Here is a 26,591-nt window from a genome sequence, read left to right on the forward strand (position 1 = left end):
TATTATTCCTCCTCCTCCTCCTCCTACTCCTCCTACTCCTCCTCCTCCTCCTCCTCCTCTTCCTCCTCTTCCTCCTCCTCCTTCTCTTCCTCCTCTTCCTTCTCCTCCTCTTCTTCCTCCTCAGACCCCTTCTCCTTCTCTTTCTCCTCTTCTTCTTCTTCCTCCTGGAATGCCCTAAAAGTCCCAGGCCCAACAAGGTCTCAGCCAAAAACAGAACACACTTTTCCAAAAATCTCAATGAAGTTTGGGACGAGTGCCAAGGCTGTGTGCACAGCTCCTCAGAGCTTACCTTCCCCCATCTGCCCCCAAGGCCCTTCCTTGTCTTTTCCCTCACTGAGGCTGATCGCACCCCCTCCCATCCCCACGCCTAGAGAAGGAGCCATCGCCCCATCCCCATCCCCCAGCCTGCCTGCTGGTTTCTGCGTCAGCGTGTTGCCAAGGAGAGCTTCAGCATCTCCAGGCTCCTGGGCGGGTGGGCTTGCGGGCGGGCGGGCGGGCGGGCGGCTGGGCGAGGGCTGCAGTGAGCGCAGGGCAGCACCTTGAAGGTGCTGGTTTCCAGGACATCCGTGGAGTGTGGCAGCAGGCACGAGCGAGTGAGCCAGCCGTGTGTATCCATGATTCATATGCTCACCCCCAGGATCTGACAGGTCCTCAGACTCACCAGGTCTCTAACCTCCTGCCTTGACAGGCAGGCAGATAGAGACTGCAAACGCAGGTGGACTTCCAGTGCTCTTTGGTATGCTCCCAGATGCCACCAGAGGGTGAACACATCCCAGGGACATGTGGGGATTTCTCCTGTCTACTTACTGCCCCTCGACCCATCTTGTGAGCTAGCAGCACTTGACTGCCCAACCTCCTTCACACCCTGCCATCTTGGGACCTTCACTGAGCCAGCTCAGGGGCTCAGATGGACACGGGGCAGAGGCTTTATCCTCAGGTAAAACAGAGATGGGTCACGGTCACGCAGTGGCCGCAGGAAGGCTGTGAACAAAGACTAAAGCACCGGCCCCAGGCAGCCTATTATGGCTGTGACCTGTAGGAGTCCTCAGTCCCCAGTTCTCTTGCCATCTAGCCTCTCCCTTTGCAGATCAGCTAATGGACACTGGAAGCCACTTAGTGGTAGAGGGACACTTTAGAAGAGGCAGATTAAAAGGCATAACTGTAAAGTGCCAAATGTTCTCTTACAGAAACTACCCCCAGTCCCACAGTGGCCTGCTGTGTGCCTGCTGCGGTGGCTGATACAAGGTCTGATTGGGGTGGGGGTTGGGGACTAGGAGCTACAAGTGAGCGTAAGCCAAATTCTGCTTGCACGTGTTGATTGACATATGGGGGACAGTCATACACAGCTACTACTTGTTTTTCACAAGCCCTTCCGCTGCCAAAGGTACTTGCCCCCTTTCCAGCGCTGGTGGCTGTAGTTGCCGTGACTGTCCCACCATTTGCTTTCGCGTGGGATCATGGTGGCCACTTGAGCCCCATAACTTAGTCTGAGCTTCAGCGAGGCTCACCACAGGGAGGCCTCACACTCACGTCGCAGATAGCTGGTTAGCAGTATTGAGCATGCCAGTCAGACGTAGAGTATTACTTTAGGCTGGGGTGCAGGTTCTGCATGTAGGGGTGTGTATAGCAGCCACACTCCAGGCAGGCAGCCTAGACTAGCCTCTTGTCTAAGGCCTGGATCCTCAGGAGAGTAGCCCCTTCCCACTTCTGGATGGGTCAGACCCAGCATTCCAAGGGTAGGCCAGTATTTACTCGACCTGTGCTGTAGCCACAAGCATTCAGTAGGTGCTGTGGAGTGGGTAGGAGTCAAGGAGGCATGGGAAGAGCTAGAGCCCAAGGACCCTGCTTTAGCTTCCGTGAGGGACAAGGACCCAGCTTTAGCTTCCGTGAGGGAAAGCCCAAGGTGCCCCCTAAGGAAGGGAGGAGTCCCAAACACACGGTAAGGGTGTGCCCCTGGAGCCATGCACTTTATTATGTGTCCACTCAAAAAGCTTGTTTAGTTTCTTCTTAATGGAATTGAAGTCATATGTAGTGGTAGCTCATGCCTGTGATCTCAGCTCTCAAGAAGTGGGATTATCTTGAGTTCAAGGTCTGCCTGGGTTCTAATATGATATCCTATCTCAATATTTTATTTTATGTGTATCGGTGTTTTGCCTGAGTGTATGTTATGCGTCTTGTATATTGTGTTGTCAGAGGTCACGAGTGGGAATCAGATCCCCTGGCACTAAACTTAAGATGGTTGTGAGCCACCATATGGGGTGCCGGGAACTGAACCTGAGTTCTCTTGTAAGAGCAGTAAGTGATCTTAACCATTGAGCCTAACCATTGAGCCATCTCTCAAAAATGTTTTAAGGAGTTTAAGCCAGGGATAGTGGCACAAGTCTGTAAGCCTAGCACTCAAGAGGCCAAAGTGGGATTACAGTGTAAAGGCTAACCTGGAAAAAGATTTAAATAACATATTAAAAGGTGAGGTATCATGCAGAGGGGATGGTAGCGCACACCTTTAATCCCAGCGCTTGGGAAGCAGAGGAAGGTGGATCTCTATGAGTTGGGGGACAGCCTGGTCTACGTAATGAGTTCCAGGACAGCCAGGGCTACAGAGTGAGACCCTGTCTCAAAGAGAGAACAGTGGCGGGGCTGGGGATATTGAGAGATGTGCAAGGTGCCCCAGTTAAGACAAGCTCTTGGCTGCTGATAGCTGGTTACATCTAGCCACAGGAAGGGGTTGCAAATGGGAAGCAGCCAGATGTGTTTGATAACCCCTTATACACAGGGGAGGCTGGAAGGAACCTTACAGGTTACTCAGTGTCCTTAACTGGCCAGGGTTTTTGGATGAAGGATTACATCACAGTATCTACATCACGTGTCTCGGTACTGACAGACTAACTTAAGAGAGGAAAGATTGATTTTGCCTCACGTTCTAGAGTGTGCAGGCCAAGCAGCAGGAGACTGCAGAACAGCTTTTTCACATCTTAGCAGATCTTGAAACAGATGTTGGGCAGAAACTAGAAGAAGATCCCACCTTTGGAACATGACCCACTCCCCCCCCCCAACCACCAAATTCTGCTTGCTAAACCATAATCCAAACCATTCTACAACCCCCTAAAACAGGTCTACCAGAAAGGGGATCGCGTTTTAAGGCATGTGAGCCTGTGAGACATTTCATGCACAGGCCATAACCCTCCCCTGTCTATTAGCCCCACATCCTATAGGAGACTCAAGTGACCATATAAGCTGGCCTGCCCCACAAAAGTCAGTAGTAGGACCCCAGGGAATCCTCACTGCAGTGTGTCCCCACTTTGCCTCCTCCTCCTGACCTAGTTAAGAACATAGTGCCAACAATAGCATCTAATGTTTATAATCATGCCAGAGAGGCTTGTGGACCACATGCGGTTAGTTTATGATATCCGCAGATCACGGCCCTGGGATGACAGACCAGGGCTTGAAACCTGTGAGGTGGCATGGCAGAGGGGCTTGAGTCTCGAAGGGCTGGTGGTCCCCTCGATGGCACAGCCCCGAGAGACTCTATGGAAGTGGAAGGTAGAGAGGACCAGAATGAAGTGGGCCGCATAGTGGTGAGCAGGACTCAGCTGTCCATAGCGTCTGGCCGGGCAGGGAGTGGTGGAAGTCAGTTCTTACAGGACCCTAGGCTTCACCTAGGCAGTGTACACTCTGTGGAGAACGGAGGACCCACAGGCCTTTCAGATACCTGGGCCTCCACCTTCCACCTGCTGCCAGCGAGACATAAGCTACAAACACTTGTCAGTAGTGCCTTCTCGTGGCCCTCTCTTCTTGATGTGTAGTAAGTGCTTCCAAGGCCAAGTCCCTCCTCTTAGTCCCCCTTTTATGCAATGGCTTCTTGCTCTTGGCAGGTCCTCAGCAAGCCTTGGCCCCGGGGTTTGGGACTTGCTTCCCAGTCCACCACCTCCTTGCCTCCTGCACCAGAAAACCCACTCCGCTACTGTCCTGTGAACTCGGCGCTGTAACTCAGCTTTTTTCTCCATAATGGCTTTCTCCACGCCCTCCTGTGTCACTGGAAACCATCCCTCGGATATAGGATGCCAACTCTACCATCCCATCATGTCCCCTATACATCTTTACAGAATATACCATATGCCTATAACTCTCACATACGCTTACAGTATGCTCAGAGAGACAAACGTTGTGGCCTTGTCGACCACACCACAGCAGGAGACAGCCAGCTTACGCCCTGGTTTGGGTGGGAAGGGGCTCCCTTACAATTTAGCTTTTCTATTCCTAGTAAATTTTAGGGAAGGGGGGAGGGGCGTCAGGTACCTGTCCCAGATACTCACCCCTTGCAGAAGAGCATGCCAAGCCCTGTGTGCGCCAACCCAGCACACGCAGCAGCTGTGCCGGGCTCTTACCAGCCTGCAAGAGTTCATTTCTCTTCAGGAAGTTTCGAGCCGTCTGACAGTCTGACATCACAACCAATAGCTTCGGGTCAGCCAGGTGTCAGTAATTACATCACAGGAATTGGCCAACGTTACACATCAGTCCCAACTTCCCATTCCCACCCAGGCAGCTATTATGTACCAACAGTCTACAGACAGGACACCCCAGTGGGAAGATCCCAAGGGGCCGGACGCAGCAGATGATGAATGCTAAGGAGACACCCACCCCTTGCATGTTTTTGAAGAGCAGCGCAGTGTGCTTGCCTGCACCTTCCCCTGGGGTCCCTTGGAGAGTTCCCCTGGCCCACTGACAACATACCATTTCTATAGACATTACCCTGCTGGAGAAGGATCATGTGCCAGAGGATCCCTTGCCTGGCCCTCATGGCTGCTCTCTTCGCACAGGCTTAAGAGAACTCTGCTTCGTAGAGAAACTGCTGTAGAATTGAGTTCTGCTTTCTCTCTGTAAGCTAACCTGAGGACCATCAGCTCAAGCTGAGCCCACCTTGCGTCCCCTTCCATCTGAGAGAGCCAAGTCCTGTGGCCTCATTCAGGAGAGTAGTCACCTGGAACGTGCAGGTCCCAAGCCCAGGGAGCTCCCAGCAGTCACCGTGTTTTTTCCTTCCTCTCCTGAGTGACGAGGAGATGGCACTAAGTAGCCTCAGAGAGTTGTCTGCAGAAACCCCCCCGAAACAGCTGACCTGGGCCAGAGAAGTCAGGAGGGGCCCTTCTGCCTAGGAAATACCATGCAGGAGAGCGTAAGGGGGGCAGACATCAGCAACAGGGCCAGAACAGGTTGGCACAAAGATCAAATGGCAGTCTGATCTTGACCATGAAGAATCCAGCCCAAGAGCTGCGGGCTGCTGACTGCTGGGGCAAGCAGCAAAGGCAGAAACCAAGAGGCTCTTTGGGACTGTGGGCAGACAGACAGCACAGTCAGATGGCACCCTGGACAGAGGTCAAGGAATGGTGAAGTGGGACAAAGTCCTGAGCGGTGCATCTAGTCCTAGCCCCCACCCCAAGGGACAAGGGGTACAGTCCACCTGTACTGGTACGTGGAGCCAGGGACGGAGTCCTTAAGTCTGCATACTCTTGATGCCAGGGTGATCTTGCTGCACACTGAGAAACATGCCCTGCTCTGAGGCTGTACAGAAAGATTCAAGGCCAAGTCGTGTCGGCCTCCTGTCCACCCAGCTGCCCTGGCCAGTGGCTAATTAATTTCCTGAGCGCATTAGCCCTGCTCATTATGCATACATCAGAACAGCTCTGGGGGCTTACGGCACAGATTATTATTGTTTTAAGGGATTCATATAACCCAAGAACGAAAAAACAGGTTTCCCATTTAACAAGAACAGACTCCGAGGTGGTGAAGAAAAGCCCCGGGGGGGGCGGGGGGCGTCCTGATGACCAGGGTACGGTATCAGATCTGCCACAAGGCCAGTTCCTTGACTGGCCTTGAGCGACAGGGTAGATAAAGAACCGTCAGGGTAGTTAGGTCCACCCTGCTGGACAGAAAAGGCTTCTGTACTGACAGGACAGTCCCTTCTTTGCCCTCTGAGGCTCCCAGGTAGCTGGGAGACACCGGTTGTTAGTGAGGGTACACTGACAGCCCTGAACTGGACAGAGGCAAATTCAGGCTAGCGAGGCCTGCATTAGCCCTCGTCCCTTCTTTGGACTCCACAGTGAATATCTCTTCAGCGCTTGCATTACCTCTAGTTTCATGAGTAATAAAACTGCCATGTGCCTAAGGCCCTTGGGGCCTCATGGCCCGAGGTCTTCAAACCTACCGCCATAGCCCTGCACAACCTAGGCTGGCCTGGCCCTGGGAAAAGCCTACCCTGATCTTTCTTCAGGGTGGGCCAGATGCCCTGACCCAACAATCTGAAACCGGAAATTGACATCTTCCAGGGAAGTTTGGCCTGGGCAGAGCATGACCATGGGTGGGTCCCTTCCCCACAGGAGCAGCGGCAGGTAGAACAGGATCAACGCGGTCTTCTGCTGGATGGTCCTCAAAAGCTACAGTCGCTGAACTGGGAGCTACCTGGGTCCCACCTGGGAGAACCCTTAGCCCTCATGCTGTGTGGGTCAGATGGGCCCCATCTCAGGAACCCAAAAGCACACATCCTCCTCCACTCTTGTCTGTACCTGGATCACCCTGTGGTTGAGTGAGCCTGTCCCCTCGGAGTAGGCAGAGACGAGAAAGCAAGTGAAGTCTCTGGGTTGCTCAAAGGCACAGTTGAGGCAAAGGGGACATTCTAGAGATGCTAAAGAGGCAGCTTGTGGTTTTGATGTGGATTCCCACCCACAGTGAGCAAGACAAACTAAAGAGAAGTGACTATGCCTGAGAGGCTCTGGAATGGAGCTCCGGCCTTTCTCTGATTCTCCCCGTCTAAGGACAGGAGGCAAGAACACTGCGGCAGAGTTTGCTAGTGTCCCCAGCCTCCATCGCAGCTCTAACATGCCCTTGTGTCCAAAGATGAGACGGGTACTTGGAGACGATGAAGACAAAAAGCCTGTTAGTATAGCGCTCTGCTGTTCCATGGCCGTGGACCCTCTAAAGTCTCAGCACAGAAAGTCATGGTCATTGCCTGCTATAATGCAAGCCTGTATGTAGCAGAGCAGCAGACTTAAACGACACCAGTCTGGACTTAGCAGGGCCAGCGCCATGTCCTGATGAGCAGCCTGGCCTATGGGCCTGCCTTTACCGTGGGCTGTGGCTGCTCTGCCCAGGGCCCTGTTGCCAGGGCATCCCGTCTGTCTGCCTTCCACAGCTTAGAGGGCCAGCCATCAATGGCCTGGCCTGCACTGGCCCGGAGGAGCTCTTTCCCTGGCCCGCTTAACATCCCAGGCACTCTGGGTGTCAGCCCTGTCACTGGGTCACGGTGATTCCTTTGCTTTGACTGTCCCAGCCTGGGTGGTACCCTGGGATTTCTCTTGTGCTCCGCAACACTGCCTGCTCTGGAAGGACCGGGTCACAGGATGGCAGTAAACTCAGGGTAAACAGGATAGGAGGTAGGTTAGGTGTGTGGGTGGCACCCAGGATGAAGTGTTTCCCGACCCATACCACTTGACGGCCAAGAGTTCCTCCGGGTAGAGAATGTGCGCTCAGGACCTTGCCAATGAACCAGGCAGAGCGTGTGATTTTCAGTACTTAGACTGAGAGGGCTCGGGGCAGGGATACTGGGCTGGATGAATATTGGGACGCGCTAAGAACCACGGAGCTTGTCCACGGGAGCAGCCACGTTACATGAAGGGAGTTTTCTCTCCTCGTCTATCTTTTGTTTCTTTAACTGCTGCTCATGACGTACTCTGTGGTTCTCAGAACATTCCAGAAGGTGGCCGCCTGCAGTATAAACATGCCATGGCCTTAAGTCCAAGCCTTGACCGCTGTCCAGAAGGCACAGTTGGCCCAGGAACCTCCCCAGCCACTGAGACCCAGAGAGAAAACGAGGCAGGCAGGCCAGGAGTCCTTGGTCTGTGGCCAATGTGGGTATGACCCTGCTGCTGTAAACACTTGCAGGTGACCACCACACACCAGAATTCCAGCACAACCTGGCTGCTCTGCCTGCGTGCTGACTAAATCACAGGCCAGGAATGTAGAAGTCGTTTTTTTTTTTTTTTTTTTTTTTTTTTTTTTTTTTTTTTTTTTTTTCCTCTTCTAGAGCAAGTGACCAAGAAAGGCAGGAAGCCCTGTCCTGGGTGCTTCCATCCTGCTGTGAGCGCTGACATGCTCCCCAAAGAGCCTGCTTTTGAAAGCTGAGGTCTCCTACCAATTCACTGTCCCTCAGTGCTGGGCAGCTGCTGCAGCCAGGGGCAGGCTACAGTCTCCACCTCATCACATATAGCAATGGAGTCAGGAGCAAAGAGATCCCGGGCTCCGGGCCTTACCCTGTTCTGGTATCGCCGGAAACCCGGAGAGGAAGTCACATCTGGCTTCTGTGTTGGGTCAAAATACACACAGGTGCATTTTTCCCAAAGAAGCTCTGTCGCCCTAAGTGGAGTTTAGACAGAGCTAGGTTGGCTACAGCAACCCCCGACTGTGTCCCACCCCCAACCCTGCAGGTGACCTCAGGAGAGGCCACCAGTGACCTAAGCACTCTTTCTTTTGCTCCTAAAGGATGTGCTGCTGTTGCTGATGTCCATCCTATAGGCCATAAGCAGATGCTCCCCACTGCTTTCTCTCTCTAGCCCCAGATTCTCTTGTTCCTCAAAGGGATGGCCCAGTCTTACTGCAAAGGATTTCACCAGCTTTGGTGCCTGTGTGTGTGTGGTGGTGGTGGGGTGGCTCTGCTCCGAAGCGTGCACCTGCTGAACAGGCCAGGTGATGTGAGAGCCCCAGCTATCCCCTGGAGAACAACAGGAGAGCCTTTGTGCTCTGGGGTTTTGTTTGTTTGTTTGTTTGTTTGTTTGTTTTCTTTTTTTTCTTCAGGCCTATATCTGTCCCCAGTCTATAAAATACTTGCTTCCTGCTGTCTGTTAACTTCCTGCTAGCGACTGGCACCAGGGGGTCTTCTATCCTCCCACCAGCAAGATTTAACCCAGAAAAGAAGCAAAGCTGAGGCCTGGTTCTTAATTCAGTAGAAGCAAAGGCAGTCTAGGGCTGTGGAAAGGAGAATGCCTGCCTTCCCTGCTGAGTAGGAGACCCCTGTGAACTGGAGTAGGAGCCACAGCCTGAATCCCACCCCTACCCCTAACACTTCCAGCCTGTTGGGCATGGACAGCGGAAGGGAACTTAGTGATCAGACTTCTTCCTCTTGGCGTAAAGGTGCCTAGCATCTTGTGGGATTTTTCTGTGCCAGACCCGGGAATCTTAGAATGTTCCTAAGTCACAACCTCTGGGGGTAAATGACGCCCAGGGCTCATGTCCTACTCTGGGGTTCTCTCTCCCCTGGGACTTGAACCAGCACCAGTTAAAACAGAAAGAATCAAGCCCCCGAGACATTGTCTGTCATTGCTTCTCAGATCCGTTACAAAATAAAAGACAAGACAGGACTTATGGGGTGTTGGGCCTACTGCCGAGAGGCCCCTGACTGGACAGGGTAATGTCTGATGGCTGTACTCCTGGCCCTAGAGAGCTCTATCAGTGAAGATTTAAAAAAACAAACAAACAAACAAACAAACACCAGGTACTTGAGGTACCTAGCTCTAGCTAACACTGGGGCCTGAAGGGTTGGTAGGGCTGTAACCTGGAAGTCATCCTAGTGTGTCAAGTGGCCACCCGTGTCTATCTGGATGTCCTAGGTCCAGGCTGACCCAGCAGTACAACTCTGACCTCCCAAGCCCCTCATACAAGGGATCTAGGGCAATTCACATCGTAGTGCATCGTGGGCTCCTAGTTTTCCATGCAGAAGGGCAGTAGCTGTGAGCAGAGCCTGCTCTGGGTCACACATCCACGCACTGCTAGTGCAGCCTGTGAGCCCCTAGCCCAGCAAGGGGTGGCCTTCCACTCGACAGGTGAAGAAACTTGGGTTCCAAGCACAGATCTCCCTGGTTGCCAAATCAGGGGCCTCCAAACCTATAGATCGCAATGAGGACCCTTTGCTGTCCACTACCTAGGGACTAGGCAGGTTTGGGAGGTAGCTTCCATTACCAACATTTAGAGTCGCCCCAGCCCCTTCCACACCGCACAGGTAAACAGGAGGTGGCCAGGCGCTCACCTGCTGTGTGAGGCAGGAAGTTGTCCCTGCTGTCTCTGGCAGGTTCATAACAAAGTCACCCGTGCTATTAGAGTCTGAGGTGTACAGCAGCCTTACCCACAGCCTCTTATCTTATTTAAACAGTCTCTGCTGTTTGAAGTGGCAGGCCCGGGCGTATACTGTTTCTGTGAACATTGCTCTTTCCACTGGACACCTGGAGGGACACGGCTAAGCAGGGGTTGCCTTCCGGACTTGTTAGGTTATAACCCCGCCCCAACCTCCAATCCAGAGAAATCTCATTTGTTGCTGGCCAGGGCGGGGGCTGGTCCCAAGGTACCCTGTACACTAGGTCTGTCCCCACTTCCTGCCTGGATGACAGGTGATCGGCCCTGGTCAGGGAGGGACAGCATCTGAGAGAAGGTGACAGTGAAGGGGACTCGATGAAAACAGAAGGGGGGGGGGGGCAGGAAGGCCAGTGAACATTAGAGATCCAGAATTCTTGACTTTACAAGCTGTAGCCACCCTCGCTGCTAACCCCTTCTGTGCCACTCGGGTCAAAGTGGCTTCTGTGGGTTTAGGGCTCTCTGCCTGCAGGAGGAGGCTGCAGCTGGGCTGTACAGCTTTATAAGCAGGATGCACAAGACACCCAGCAAGAGGAGCACAGACACGGAGCTGGGCCTTAAGCCTCTGTACCTAGAGCCCAGGGGAATTGACCAGAGTGTGCTTATTCACAAATGCAGACCCAAGACTTCCCGAGCCAAGATGTGGGATCCAACAGTTCCCGGATCTCGATCGTTTTTAAAGCTCAATACCTTACCCAGCACCTTTATAGTCTCTTACCGGGCCAACCCTCTGAGCATCAGACCCAAGATGCAGACCACCTGTCCCTGGGAAATGAGGCTGCCACGGGAGGGGAGTCCCTGCCCCACTGGTTCAGAGCCTCATTTTGGGTACCTGTCACATCCCAAAGCACAACCTAGACACCCTCACAGAAATGTCTGTAGTCCTCCCAACACAACCCTGGTCCTCTGCAGTCCAGGTCCGAGGGCACAGGGTGGGCAGCCAAGCACCGCAAGCTTCCTCAGCCCTAGCCTTACCTTCATTCCCAGCCCCCTACCTGAAACACAGCTAGTACCCCCCCCCCGAGGCCATTTGGCCCTGTCTGAGGTTCGTCCCAAGTTAAGGGGAACAGGTCCCAAGACCAGTCATGAACTCATGGGCAAATACTGAACGCTGACAAGAATATGGTGTAAACGGTGCCAAAAAGCTTTATGGCGCTAAGGGGAGGGGGCTGTAGAAACTAGAGGTGGGGAGTCAGTGAGCGAGCCAGCCACGGACACCCAGGGAATGAGCGATATGCAGGAAGACGCTACAGTGAAAGGCCTTCAGGTGACGTGTGCACACAGATGAGGCAGGAAGTGTGTTGACCAGAGCTGGAAGCCTGTGGAGGATGCTCAGACGGCGCACACAGGGAGGTGGGTCCCCATCAGAGAAGCTTCTGATATCACAGAGTCTCGGAGTGTCCTGGCCACACTGCTGCCCCATTGCAGACATGCACGGAGTCAGTGTGTTGTTGCCTAGCCAGTCACACTCCACATCTGTTTCCTTTCTGGAAACAGCTGGTAAGTGTGTGTATCCACCCTCCAAAGGACTCGACTCTCCAAGGTTGAGTTTGCTTATTGCTCATCTGTCCCTCAAGTGGGGACTAACAACCAGTCTTCCAGCCTCCTCCCCATTTACCGCTCAGCCCTGAAAGCGAGAGAGCCGAGTGGAAAGGCTCCCATGAAAGGGATATTGAACTGAATGGGAGGGACCCAAGATTTAAGGGTAGGCGGGGTCTCTAGTTGGGAAAGCTATGGCAGATCCCAGAGACAAAAATAGGGTAGCGTGTGGAGCCAAGTGGTGGGCAGGCAAGATTGGAATAGGGGCGGTGAGCAGGCCCTTGGAGCTGGAACAGTAGGCCAGGTTGTGCCATCTGCTTCAGGGTCCTGAGCACCTACAGGTTTGGGGAGTCAGGGGATGGGTAGGAACCGTTGTGCGGAGGTGACCACCCCTCGAGGGAGAGCATGCTGAGCACAGGTGGGACCCAGCACGCAGGCAGGCAGCAGCCTCCTTCACTTCGATGCACTCCTGGTTCCTTGTTCGGGCTTGCTCCTTCAGACAGGCTCCAGGGCAGCAGGGCTCATGGAATCATAGCCTCCTTAATCCAATTCTCCAGGCTATGGAAGCAGCAGTTAAAGTTTTGCAGGAAGGAGGAGGGAACACTAACCAGATTGCACTGGAAATAAGTCCCCAGTTATCTCCTCTGTCTCCAGATACATCCCGGTTCCCCCCGCCCCCCGCCCACACACACACACACACACACCGAGGCCAACATCCCTGACCAAGCCGGAAGGTCATCCAGTCTGTATGGGACCCTCCTTGCTCCAGGGTGGTGGGCTGGGCAGAGGTTGAAACCGTAAAGTAGGAATGCTTCAAGGATCCCCATCATGACCCTTCTCCCTGGGCCTGGAGCCCTGTGTCACTTTTCTGATGGGAATGGAAGAGTGGCCTCCTCACTGGTGGATGCTCCTACGAGGAGCATGTCACCAGAGGAACCTTCTTCCATCTTAATTGCCTACTGGCTCTTAGGCCAGAGTGAGTCAAGTATTCATCACCAGAGGAGAACCAGGTCCCCCAACTCCCAAAGGCCCGCTGCTACTACCCCCAGGTAGATATATTGGGCTAAGAAGTACAGCCTCCTCCTGTCTTTGGTCTTTATTGCTGTGTGAGATGGAGGGTGGAGGCGTCCTCTTCGGTTGTCATGGAAATAGCAATCCGTCTACTGAGAGCCTGGGTGCTAAACTGAACAGAGGGAGGGGCAGCTGGCCCTGTGTGACAGCCACTGTTGCCACCTTCTGGCAGTTGGGGGCTGAGAAAGACCCAAGGGGCTACCACACCCTTGAAGGTGCCCGGTGTGCCCATAGTACCCGAGAACTTCCTCTGTGGGCAGCAGGGGCCAGAGGCACGCCTGCCTTGTCTCTGTTCAGGTTAGCTGGCATTCCATCCAAGCACCAGGATGGATACGCAGGCTCTATCCACTGGGAGCCACGTCACGGAGAAGGCGAGAACAGAACGGGGAAGCCAGTACCTGGCCCCCTACATGGATGACTGCTGCCTGCCCAGCTTACTCCTACTGCTAAGAAGCGGTGTCATGATGCTTAGATTTCATCAAACTCCCCCTCGGGGTTTCTCACCGCACTCCTCGTGTGTCTAAGCTCCTGGAGGATACCATAGCATGGATAGTAACCTCCCCCATGCCTCTAAAGTAGGCAGAGAGAGAGTGGCAGAGATAGCCAGCTCCCAGAGAGGAAGTGCAGCCACAAGTGGAAAGACCAGCAAGGGAGTGCGTGCACTGGACTCAGCCTTGTCTACCAGTGAAAGGAGAGCCTGGCACCCTGAAAACTGCCTGGCAAGCCTGACAGCGGTGTCATGGGGCCCCAGAGATAGGGCTCAGAGGAAGTGAGGGATACCTCATTCAGTTCCCAGTCTGGGACCCGCTTCTCAGAAACACAGTCCTAACCAGGTCACTGGTGGATCCAGGATGAGTAATTTATTTCACAAAGGCAAGAACTAGGATCTAGAATGTGAGACGACTCAGAACAGAGTCTCATGGCTGTCTGGTAGTGCCTGAAGTGTGGCTCGAGAGTATTTACGTAGCATGAACTGGCGCTTTCCTCCAGGAAGCCAGCAGATTCAGGCCCAACAGAAGTTTCTCAGCCTCACTAATCTTAGTGACAGTCCCAGACTCTGATGGTCCCAGGTCCCAACAGCAGTGTGCTAACCTCAGGCCTAACCTTGCCCTTTCCAAACCAGAGGCTTCTTGATCATAGAGCATGGCAGACCCTGATGGGGGGCGGGGGGCTTAGTTTCTTTCCCGTGACTATAAAAAAAAATTCTCCGGCAAAAGCAACTTAAGGGAGAAAGGGTTCATTTTGGCTTATAGTTCCCAAGGACACAGTCTCTCAGGGTGGGGCCATGACAGAGAAGATACTGCAAGCAGGCAGGGAAAGCAGGGCACCAGGAGCCAGAGGCTGGCTGCTCACATTGCATCCACACCCAGGAAGCAAAGGTGTAAAGAGGGAGTGGGGCAGGGCACCCCTGGTGATCCACTTCCTCCTCTGAGGCTCCGTCCCATACAGTTTGACAACCTCCTCAAACTGCACCACCTTCCGGGGACCAGGTATTCAATCACCTGAGCCTATAGGAAACATTTCACACCCAAACTACAAGACAGGATGTGTGGCTAGGTGCCAGCAACCGTGGACCCAAAGAGCAGGAGGCCTGCCGTCTAGGCCGAGGGAGGAATACTGAGGTGTGGCCAAGCATCCTGGTAGGGTGGGGTAGAGTCACGTGGAACTGAAAGACACCTCTGAAGATTACAGGCTAGAGGCTCAGGGTGGGGTGGGGTTAGGGTCCCAGGAAAGAGAAGCACATATGTGGGGTGGGCACATGTGTAGGGTGGGAACACGCTACATGGCTAGGATAGGAGCCTGGCAGAGGGGTCTGGTGAGCTCCAACAGGGCAGACCCCTGAAGCAAGTGTGACTGTTGGGGGAAGATTCCGAGACATGGTAGTAAGTGCACACTTGGGGTCCCCAGATCTGCATGGGCTGCTTTTAGTACTGACTGAGGGGCTGTACCAGGGAGGAAAGAAAAAAAAATCCCTCAGGAGCAAATGTTAATGCCCTAGTTGGGTGATGGGGAACACTGAACCAGCTTCCTTTCTCCACTCTCCATCCCCTGAAGACACTGCAAGGTGTTATTCTTTGACAAGCACCCTGGGTAAAAAGCATCCTGGCCCGCCACGAGGAGGACATGGCTCGGCTACTCGGTTCCTATGCTGCTGAGCTTGGCTCTGCATTAGAACAGGGTGTTCCAGGTCTGGCTAAATGGCCTCTGTAACATCTCCCCCACCACCACCACCCTTTTTTTTTTTTTAAAGAGTATATTACATTAAATTCTCAACAAAGACTTTTTTTTTAAAGTATTTATTTTTATGGATGAATACACTGTAGCTGTCCTCAGACACACCAGAAGAGGGTATCAGATCCCATTACTGATGGTTGCGAGCCACCATGTGGTTGCTGGGACTTGAGCTCAGGACCTCTGGAAAAGCAGTCAGTGCTCTTAACCGATGAGCCATCTCTCTAGCCCTCTTCCCCTTTGCATAACGAGGCCATGCTGGGCCAAGCCTCCTCCTACATGGGTCCTCTTCTGGTTCTTGTCGGCACTGTCTCAGTTCTACCTGGAATCCTGTGCCATCACACACAACTGGCTCCTGCCTCTAACTCATTAGCCTGGGGATAAGTACAGGCTAGAATCTTGTACCTCTGAGCCCCTGCTGTGGCTGAAATCCCAGCTGCTAACAGTTACCTGAGCCTGGGTCCAGGGCTAAGCTGTATGGCCTGTTTCAACCCTCAGCCACTCTGTTTTAGGGGCACAGTTACACATGCTATCTTAGACGTGGGCAAATGCCCCTGGTAGTTGGCAGAAGAGGATTTTTGCCCCTTCTTATCCATTGCCAGTTTATCCTGCCTACCTATCCCACCACCTAGAGGGCACCTACCCAGTGTCTGGAGAGCAAGCTTTGCCCTGGGCCTTGTGGATGGAACGAGGAGACAGGATGGGTCCGTGTATAACATTCCCTAGCTCCTTAGCTCACCCCACAGCCAGCAGCAGCCAAATTCCATGGCACAGAAGGGAGGCCTCACCTGGCCTCAGAATGTGGTAAAGCTCCTTCTTAATAATAATAGCATGTGTTCCACATGAATGGATGTTTACACATGGCTTCCCCAAACTAGTATGAACCTAGCCTACGTGAACTAGCGGTACCCACTGCAGAAGTGTAACACAAATTGGGGAAAGTGTTGGGAAGGGATTCGACTGGACCAGTGTCTGAAGGACTGTCTACCTGCTAATATAGTTAGAAGCCAAAGGAAGCTGGCTTACCCCGGGTCCCCAAGAAGATTTGTTGGGAATCCTGATGGGGAGAGCATCCCCAGGAAGAAAAGACCTATGTAACTACCACTTTCTGGGTAGAAGTGATAGGTGGCTTCTAAGGCAGAGATTCACCACGTGGGCACAGGCCCTGGAGGAGTAGCCACAAGTCATTCCCAAAGCAGCGAGCGACTTCCATTACTCAGGCATAGACTGCCAGAGGAGACTCAGGTCAGGGAGCCAAACTGGCTTTGCTTCTCTTTCAGCTGGGGCCTTTTTCAGTGGATGGTTTGGGGTTAGAAGCCTCTTAGTTTTCTTCAGACAGAAGTCTGGCTAGGTGGTCAGGCTGGCCTCAAACTGGCAATCCTGCCTCCCAAGGATCGGGGCACCTTTTCAGTTCTAAGAGGGAAACCCGAATCCCAGGTACTTGACATAAGCCATTGCTGTTCATCCTGAGAACCTCGTGGCTTTGGCAGCAAAGCTGTCTATCCTTCCATACGGAAGGGAGGAGGGGGTCATTTCAGGCCCAGCACTGGGGCCTGGGTGGTGAGGTGTCTGGCCAGGCCCAGCCAGGTAGAGACCCAAGGCCTCTGACAGAGGTGCAGGACTTGGGCCCCACATGACCTCCAGGTTATGTGTGTAGACAAAGTTGAATGGTGAAAAAGAAAAATCTCATCTTTGGGAGCTGCTGGCCTCAACCTATTATCGTAGATGAGGGGTGTGAGGCACCGGTACATCAAGCTCTTGCCCCAAGTGACAAGCAAGGGACAGGGTCGTGTTCTGAGTGTGGGGCTGGCTCGTGTGGGACAGTGGAACCCAAGTGAGTTATGGGAACATTTAGAACTTGGAGGTGGGAGATGGAATACCCATCGCGAAGGTCCAGATATTATCCCTAGAAGCTTAGTCAGGATACAGAGAGACCACAGGCAGGGGGTTTTTAAAAATGGGCCCAGACCTTGAATGCATAAATAGGGACATCTGCTACTGTGTGTCACCAGGTGTGCAGAACGGGAACCAAATGGCTAACCCAACACAAGCTCACCCTGGCTGCCGGCCCCCTCAGAGAATCAATCATTCCAGGATCCAGTCCTGGTTTGGCTACCATCGGTGCTGGCACCTCAAAGCTTGTCTGGGGATGCATACCCCCCAGATTCTCAGGCCAACATGTTTGAACTTAGGATTATGTCATAAGCTCCCCCTTACCCACCCTGTTGTAAGAAACCCAAGTATAGCCAAGCACTTGGGGCAGGGGAGATATGCAGCATTGGTATACATGGAGCCATCTAAACATTTCAAAAATGTCCAGGAGAAGGCTGGAACCCGCCCTGGAGGCTGTTACCTAGCCTTACTGTGGCTGACATGGCTTCTTAGCCGTCACTGTTTCCCACCTCCAAGCAGCAGAATTCCCACATCGCCCGGGCTTCTGTTGGAATCATCTGCTCTGTGTTATTTATATAAATGAATGTTCAGATGAACCTCAGGTTCCTAGAAGATACTATTAACACAGTGAGCGGGCCCTTCGGCGAGCTGAGTGGTTAATCCCCGGCTGGCCTCAGAGCAACTACTGACCACAGCATTTCCACCGTGGTGGTGACCGCTGGCGGTCGGGTAGGGGGATGGGGGATGTCCTGCCAGAAGAGAATATTATGGTTCTTTACCAAGCTCTGACAAGTCAGTGCCACCCTAGGGCTTGGTGTGAAGAAGAGGCCTCCCCGCCCGCTCCCCCACTTCTATCCAGGCTATGGCTCGCTTGCTTACAGCTAGCCGTAAAAGTGACCACCATACCACCTCTAGGAGCAGCTCTGATGTAAGTAGAGAACAGGTAGTGGAGTCACCCCCACAGGCTGACTGGTGGCCCAGCCAGATATTGGTTTAGGGAGGTAGGTGGCAACCTCTCTGAAGTCGGGGCCTGAGGTGTGATGCCTGACGGGAAAGGGAGAACATGAATGGACGAGGCGTGCTATAGGGGCGAGGCTCGGAGGCCAGGCAGACGGCCAACCTCAGCCTTCCTGTTCTCACCCCTGCATAGCGTGGCTTCTAGAGTTACAGCCCGGAGAGGCACGGATCCTCCAGTGGTGGCCACTGTGCACACGAGCCTCCAAGAGTGCGGATCCCACTGTGAACCTGGGCCCAAGGGCACTGGACCCATCGATGGGCACAGGAGGCTCGGGATTGGCACCGAGTCAGGAGACAAGGCAGGGCTCCCACCATCACCTCTGATGCTGCTCTTTTGGAGCCAAGTGCATGACCCCCTCCCTGGCCACTGGATCCTCTGATCTGCCTCATTTGGGCAAAGTCCTGACTGTGATAGCTTGTGGTTCTTTGTCCTGCCTCTGCCACAGAGCCTCTTGTCTCCAGACGGACACAGACAGGACACAGTGCCTGCCTCTCTTGCTGGGTCCTCACACTGAGAGGCCGTGTGCTAGAGCTACTCCAGCCACGCCATGCCTTCTAACCGACCCTGTTGATTGGCTCCCAGGGCAGGTTGCATATCCACTTTCCCGGGCTTCAGTGTTCGCACTGAATAACACACCCAGCATCAGGAATCCCTCTAGAGGACAGAAGGAAGTGGCTAGCTCTGGGACTGCCTTCACTCCAAAGCCCCAAGTCTCCATGAGCCTACCAAGCCAAATGCACACGCAGTTGAATCCTACTGGTCAGGTCCCGGAGATGGGACCATGGGGGCAAGTGTTATTTGAGGCGCATCACCTCCCAGGAGACTGCTAAGTGATGACTGGTGTGGTTCTCTAGTCCTCAGAAAAATAAGAGGAAGGTCACCGGGAAACCGGAGCTTGAAGCGACAGCAGAGCCTGGGGTGTGAAGATGAGCCTGGGATAAAGCAAGGTCCCGGGCTTCCCAGGTACCTGCTCCTGCCGCTTGTGCTGTCTGCCAGCCTGTGACCTAGGTGCCTGGCTTCCATGGTCACCTGAGTCACCAATGTAAAAGCTTAGTCATGCAGGGTCCCCAGAGTGTGAGAGGCACCAGCAGGGAAGTGGTCCAGGCAGCTGGAGTGGAAAGGTGCACACAGGCGGCTTAAGGTATGAGAAGAAAGCCAGGCAGTGGTGGCGCACGCCTTTGATCCCAGCACTTGGGAGGCAGAGGCAGGGGGATTTCTGAGTTCAAGGCCAGCCTGGTCTACAGAGACAACTGGGGCTACACAGAGAAACCCTGTCTCGAAAAACTGAAAAAAAGGAAAAGATATGAGAAGAAGCTGAGACAGTCTTGGGGATGAGACAGTTACCACCAGTAGGCGGTCCTCTGGCCCCACTTACTACTACCTTAAAGGTCTCTCTGCAGCTGAGCTCCTCCCATAAACATTGTCCTAAGAGCACTGACTCTTGGCCAGCAACTGCACTATTACAGCATCTTTAGACAGCTGATCTGGGTCCAAGAACCCCCTCTGCCATCACCACAAGTGACCCATCAGCGCTAAGGGAACCAGCACCCCCGCTCTGTGCTTCCTTACCCCCCTTATGGGCCAGGGGAGACTCCCTCATCTCCCCCTAGACAGATCTCAGGATCCCTGCCAAGGCTCACGGCTCTGAGGTCTCCATCTAGCATGAGAGACATGGCCCATGTACTCAGGACGTGCCCCGCACGCCTGCTCAGTGAATTGAGGAATAATATGGCTAATAGCCATATCTGATACAGAATTTGGAGTCAGAAGCAAAAGCCCCAATTATGACATCATTTCTATGCGAAGTGACAGCTCCGTTCCCACAGTCATCTTTACACCACAGCTTCCAGGAATCCATTAGAGCTAATTATTCTCCCTGCAGAATGTGACAGCCCTAGACCACCACCCACTGATCTCACTCTGGGAACATCACATCCAGGTCTGGCTCAACTGCAAAGGGAGGCGCCGGTCCCCCTCGTGGACCGCTGAGCTTGGGACGCTGCTTCCTGATTCTCAGCAGGAAGGCCGGTTTAGACCATGCCAAGGCCTCGCTGCTGAGGGATTTCGCCATTCTATATTGACTGTATCGACTCTAAACACTGGATTTGCAAAACATAGCCTTCCGGGTTAGCCAGGTCTCGTGATCATGGCAGGTACCTCTGCCCGCCCTCCCCTCTCCTCACATCTGCTTCCTCCTCCAGCAGAGGCACTGCCAAAGGCTGTGCCTCAGAGAACACGGAGTCTGGAACTCTGCCTCCAGGCCACTCTTTTGCACAGGAGCTGCAAGCCCCATGGCTCCTGGGAGCGACCTGGAGCACACTTCCTACCTCTCCACGCCTCAGTTTCTCCAGAAGGAGATGGGAAGGCGTGAGCTTTGCACAGGCAGAACGTCCTTCTGCTTGCAGCCGTCATCTCTGTCACTGTATTCGTTGGTGACATTGCTGATGCCTGTGTCCACTGTATCAGTGCCAGCATTACTCACTGGCCACTATCTCGTTTGGTGAAGATATAAAACTGGTCTCGGGCATATCTAGGAACTTGGCTTGCTCACTTTATGTCAGAGTTCCCGGCAGCCTCCACCAGCAGTGATTCCAGGTATGGACAACTACTTGCTTCAGAAATAAGATGGGTTCATGACCAGGGAGGCAGGTGTGCTCCTTCAGACCCAAAGTTACTACATACATTACATGTCCTCAACAAAGAGAGGCAAAGAATGGAAGGGACGAGGGGCCACGCTCTGTCACTTGATCACAACTCTCTCCTAGGATGTCACCCTCGTGCTATATGTGCAAGCCTGCCCACCTGCCTGCTCAGCCTCCATGGCCAGACACCCACTGCATGTGAGCCCGTGAAGCCACTCAGAGGAAGAGGGACACAATGCAGCGGGAAGCAGCGGTTCCCAGCTTACGGAGACACAGGCTGCCCCTCTGCCTCGCTGTGTGGCAGAACTGAGGTTTCAGAGGACCATGTGAAACTTGGAGAAGTAGTTGAAGCTCACGTTGAAGAAATGGTTTCCAGGGGGCGGAAACCATTGGAGCTTCTAAGAGTGGGTGTGGAGAGTGTCAGGAGCTAGCGCTGTTTGAAATACATCAGAGGAAGCATGGAGGGTCCTGCATCCCCAGGGTGCTAGCTAGCTAGGCTGGGTACTGACTGCCTCCGTCCTCGTACCACATATTGAGGTCATTGAGAATCATTGCCCAGAGGAAGGGCCCAGAAGAGGCAGGAATAGCCTTTTAGATACCGAGGGTGAGCTGTTCCTGAAGGAGATGGGGACAAGCTGATTTGAGCTAAGTGAGGGAGGGGACTGCTCCTGTCAGGAGCAGGTGCTATCTCAGGGGCTAGCACTAGGTGGGGAGTCTCAAAAATGAATGCCCTCTGGTGGACTGTGGGTTTAAGTTCCCTATCTGTCTACCTATCAATCAATCAATCAATCAATCATCCATCTCTCTACCTACCTATCTACCTACCTACCTATCAATCATCTACCTATCTATCAATCATCTACCTATCTACCTATCTATCCTCTATCTACCTACCTACCTATCAATCATCTATCTACCTACCTACCTATCAATCATCTACCTATCTATCTATCATCTATCTATCTATCAGTCATCTATCTATCTACCTACCTATAATCATGTGCCTATCTATCATCTGCCTATCTACTTATCTATCTATCATCTGTATCTATCATCTACCTACCTATCAATCATCTACTATCTATCTATCCATCCATCCATCCATCTATCTCCTCACTGTGAAACTAACAGCCACACTTTCCTCCTCACAACCACAGAGCCGAATGGCGGAGAGCCTACGCCTCTTCGACTCCATCTGCAACAACAACTGGTTCATCAACACCTCGCTCATCCTCTTCCTGAACAAGAAGGACCTCCTGGCGGAGAAGATCCGGCGCATCCCGCTTAGCGTCTGCTTCCCGGAGTACAAGGGTCAGAACACGTACGAGGAAGCCGCCGTCTACATCCAGCGTCAGTTCGAGGACCTGAACCGCAACAAGGAGACCAAGGAGATCTACTCACACTTCACCTGTGCCACCGACACCAGTAACATCCAGTTCGTTTTTGACGCAGTGACAGATGTCATTATACAGAACAATCTCAAGTACATTGGCCTTTGCTGAGGAGCTGGGCACAGCCTGCTTGCCTGTGGTGAAACCCACGGGGTGTGACACCCCACACCTCATGCTAGAGAGGCCCGACCCAGGGGCAGAAAACAGGGGGATTGAAGAGTGCGTCCCCACCCCACCCCACCCCCAGCCTCTGCCTCCTTGGCCCCACGTCTGTGCAAACATAAATATATTTGGATAGATTGCTAGGTAGGTAGACACACAGACACGCACGCACGCACGCACGCGTGCACACACACGCATACACACACGCACGCACATCTGGAGAGGGCAAAGTTCTCCAGAGAGTCAGGGTTTCCTGAAGTTTTCAAAAGCTGCTGTCACAAATTTCATTCCGAGGCCATCTTGCCCCTCCCCCTTCACTCTGCCTTCCTGAGTTGGCCCCACTCTGCACGGGAGGGAGGGCCCACCTTAGACTGCCGGGGAGAGGCTACAGGGCTGGGGGCCAGGTCCGGCCAGCTGTGCCCATTGCCTGGGAGAAGGCCAGCTCACCAACTGAGCTCTGGACTGGGAACTACCGCTGACCAGGAGGGAGGCCCGGAGCAGGGACTGTGTACCTTTCCCTGCTAGCTGCACCCGACTCAGCCACTCTGCACCACACTCGTCCTGTACCTAGGACCGGAGGAAAGATGTGACTGCTCTAACCGGACCTCTGACTACCAGTGGCTTTTACAAAAACAGCTAAAATGTACGCAGCAAAAAAAAAAAAAAAAAATTAACACAGGATAATGAGTGTCACCGTTTATTTCAAACTAGGCCAGCTGGGTTTCTAGCTTTTCTTCTACTGGTCTGATGTTTTATAAATGGAAACCTTCTCTGGCATCCTTTTTTTTTTTTAATTTTTATTTTTGGCCAAATATTATGTCTCACGGTGGAAAAAAAAAAACTACAGACAATTTCGGATGTGATTAGATATTCTTTTTTAAAATGCGGATTTTCAAAACATTTCATTTCCGGTGTCCCTTTTGTGTCTGGCTTGCTGAGTATAGAAGTTGTCACCAGGGCAACTCTGCTCCTCGGCTCCAAAGAATTCTGGGGCAAATGTCCCAACGCCAGCCTCATGGGACATATGTACATAAGCCTCCGCGATGTTCTCTTGTTATTGGTGCCGTTTTCTGCTTTGTTTTTTTATTTAAGAGAAATAAATGTGATGTATTTAAAGAAGGTCCTTTACCTAGGGGCGAATGAACAATAGCTAAATGTCTTGGTATTTAAAGTGTAAATTACCTACGGTTTTTGCCAAATGAAGGAAGGGGGTGGGAGAGATGGCACTCCCCGGTCTCCACACACCCCGCGCCTGACACGGGCTGGGAGCTGCCCCTTACTCCTGTGAAGGCACAGCTACAGTTGTGGCCTGAAGGAGGCCCAGCTGGGACTGTGCACTCCGGGCCTTCTAGCCCCAGGGTCCACAGATGCTGGTCACAAAGGAGCCTTGGCTGTGTATAAATTACAAAACCCTGCTACCAAGGGGATGGGCACCACTGAAGCCCTTGCCAAATCTCTCTCAACCCTGTATTTGGGTACCCGTGTTGTCTGAGCTCAGTGTACAGAACCACAGCCAAGGAGCTGAGATGTACAGAGAGGGAGAAGAGCCGGTGAACCGTATAAAACTCGAAGATTGTCTACTTTAAGAAATAAAATACCCTGAACGGAGCCAAACTCTGTCCCCGTGTGCTGTGTGTGGCTCGTGTGTGGCTGAGCTCGGTGACGTCTAGAGAGCGGCTTAGAAGATGCCTTCCACCGCGAGGCCTGCCCCCTCCCTCCATGTCTACATGCGTGTGCAGGTAAAGTCATTTTGGGTTGAAGGCCAAGCAAGGATAGATTTAAGGCTACGAAAGAGAAAGATCTGCCAGGCCCCTCTGAGGTATCCGGTGATAGAAGGTTGCCGATGATGACGTCACTGGCGCCCTTCTGCTGCACCCAAGGCCCCACCCAGTACTGACCCAGCTCGTAACCTTACTGGGACTCCTTTACCCCATAGATAACTCTCCAGGGGTGTGAGTCGGCAGATCCTATACTGCCCACTAACTGGCTTTGGTGTTCAGAGGTAATCCGGGTGATTAGAACAGTGAGCTGATAGAAGCCAAGGAGATATGCCCGACAAGGGCCTCCTCCAGGTGCAGTCAAATACATTACAATTACAAAAATAAAACTTGTCTCTGCCGACGGCCCGTGGTGACAGCCTTACAGTCCGGGAAGTCGAGGAAGGGGTCTAAGATCAAGGTCAGGGATCAAGCAGTGAGGGATTCCCTCAAGTCAGGGAAACACAGTTCTCCGGGAGGAACCCAGGAGTACGGTGCCTGGATCCCCGCCCTTGCACCGCCCCAGAATGGGGTAGGAACCCAGAAAGAGCACAGAGTGACCCTGAAGCTACTCTCTCCAAGGAGAAATCCAGACAGCACTGTGGGGCAGCAGACATCCACACAAAGGTGCTCAAATACAGGCACACTGACCTGGGTCTCTGGTCCAGGTTCTACCCTTCCACCCGTGTGGGCGTCTCTCTCACGTGTTCCCATGTCGCCAATGACAAGAACCCACAGGAGGGCACGGGGCTTTTTAAAAGGAGATAAAACGTTCAGCTGTAAGCCACTGAGACTTACTCTGTGCTTTTAATACCAACTGTGAGACAGAAAAGTAACTTCACCGCACGCATCTTTAACCTAAAAATACACTGCTGACGGGAAAATAGAAAGATTCTGCCTCGCTTGGTGTGTGCAGCGATCAGAGGGGGCCTGACCCCGGAGCCTCATGGGTACCTTTTCTTATGATCCCCCCCACTCCCTGCATTAGTTCCTTGTCCTGTCGCTGCGATGAAAATACCCAGCAAAGGCAGTTTAAGGAAGGAAGAATTTTGGTTTGACCCACAGTCTGATGTTGCAGCCACAGAGGCAAGAGCGGCTGGTCGCATTGCATTCGTGGTCAGGGATGTCAGTGCTCGCTTGCTCCTCCTCTTCAGAACGCAGTGTGTGACAGGGTGCTGCCCAGAGTCAAGGTGGGTTGTCCCCCTCTAATTAATCTTCCTCAGGCTTGTCTAACCCATACAGGCTAGGCTAACCCATACAGACACTCAGGGAGCATGCTCAGACCATACCGACCCTCAACGCGCAAGCTCAGACCATACAGACCCTTAGTGAGCATGCTCAGATCCTTATCTCTTAAAAGTGCCTGTCAAGTTGAGATCAACCATCATCTCCTCCCCGGACACCTGTTCTGCGTACCATGCTGAGCTCGCTGCCCACCTGTGGCTGTCCTTCCTTCCCTCTCGCTCTCCGTCCTCACAGTCCTCAATATGGCCATCCCTCAGGATCAAGCTTAAATCCACCTCAGCCTGTCTAGACGTTTTATCCCTCCCTGCCTCACCTCCCCACACTCACCCACTCCCTGGGCAGCATAAGCAAATTCCACTAATTCGAGTCCATATACTATGCCAGGTTCCACCGATTCATCTACAAGGTAATATCTGACCCATCTCCCTCCTCCTAGGGGCACAGGCTGAACTGAGAGGCACAGGAGAGACCTACAGGGTAAATACAGCCAGCCAGCTTTAGCAGGGAAATTGGTAACAGGCCTTCCAAAGGAAATGAAATGAGAAGCTGGTGAGAGAAACAGCTGACGGGGCTTGCCCACATTCTGCTGGTGCTATCTAGCCTACCTCCCAAGACACCCCGCCATCCAGGACCTTTCCCGGTGGCTTTATACGGTCACTGATGCAGGGTATCCTTGATGGTTACAATGATGCTGGCTGCCCTCAACAGCTGTGCTCCGCAGCACACTCCTAAGAAGCTCTGACCGTTGATTCTGCTTTACAAAGGGGGAAACAAAAGGGCGTGGGAAGATGGCTCCGTTGGCAGGGTGCTTGCTGATCAAGCGTGAGGATCAGGGTTCGGTTCCCAGTGCTGCCGTGAAAAGCTGGGCATAGTGGTGTGGGTTCGTCATCTCGGGTGCTGGAGAGGTGAGAACAGGCAAATCCATGGTGCTTACTGGCCAGTCAGCCTTGCCTACGTTCCAGTTAAAATAACCTGCCCCATCCCCCACTAAAAAAAAAAAAAAAAAAAAAAAAAAAAAAAAGAACCCCCAAGGACTAACATTCAAGGTTATCTATGACCTACACACACACACACACCCCTATGTGCACACACTCCAAAAATGGCAGAGACCCTAACTGGGACAGACGGCACGGCAAACATCTTGGCTAGTCTACATCAAGAAAGGATTGTGTGTAGTCTGTCTGGACCCTAGATAATACCAGACATCCAGGAGAAATGGGCACATTGTGTGCCCAGCTGGCACGGGGACAAATGTCACGGGGCGGGGTAGGGGGCAGCACTACACACCATGCGGAGGATAAGCAGCCTCCAGAGGCTGGGTGGCACCCCGAGGGACTCATCTCACCAAGTGGAGGCTAACAAGGAGCTTCAGGACAGAGGCTAGTTCACACACCAGCTGCTTTGAGGATGCCCCCAGAGGACTCCAGTCCCTGTGGTAATTCCATCGGTAATAGGCTGTTTTGAACCCCAG

General features: G+C 53.0%; 2 protein-coding genes across 4 annotated transcripts in view; one reads left to right on the forward strand and one right to left on the reverse strand.

Moving 5' to 3' along the window:
* The window catches only part of Gnaz (G protein subunit alpha z), a 51,496-nt gene extending 27,768 nt beyond the window's left edge, over positions 1-23,728 (forward strand). The window contains exon 3 of the mRNA XM_031347114.1: positions 21,723-23,728. Coding sequence (XP_031202974.1) covers positions 21,723-22,067 — 345 coding nt within the window. The 3' untranslated portion in view covers positions 22,068-23,728. The remainder of the gene's footprint in view (positions 1-21,722) is intronic.
* Positions 1-26,591, reverse strand: part of Rsph14 (radial spoke head 14 homolog) — a 76,687-nt gene that overhangs the window by 37,179 nt on the left and 12,917 nt on the right. The window lies entirely within an intron of this gene.

The sequence above is a fragment of the Mastomys coucha genome, unplaced genomic scaffold (genome assembly GCF_008632895.1).
Source record: "Mastomys coucha isolate ucsf_1 unplaced genomic scaffold, UCSF_Mcou_1 pScaffold3, whole genome shotgun sequence".
NCBI lineage: Eukaryota > Metazoa > Chordata > Mammalia > Rodentia > Muridae > Mastomys > Mastomys coucha.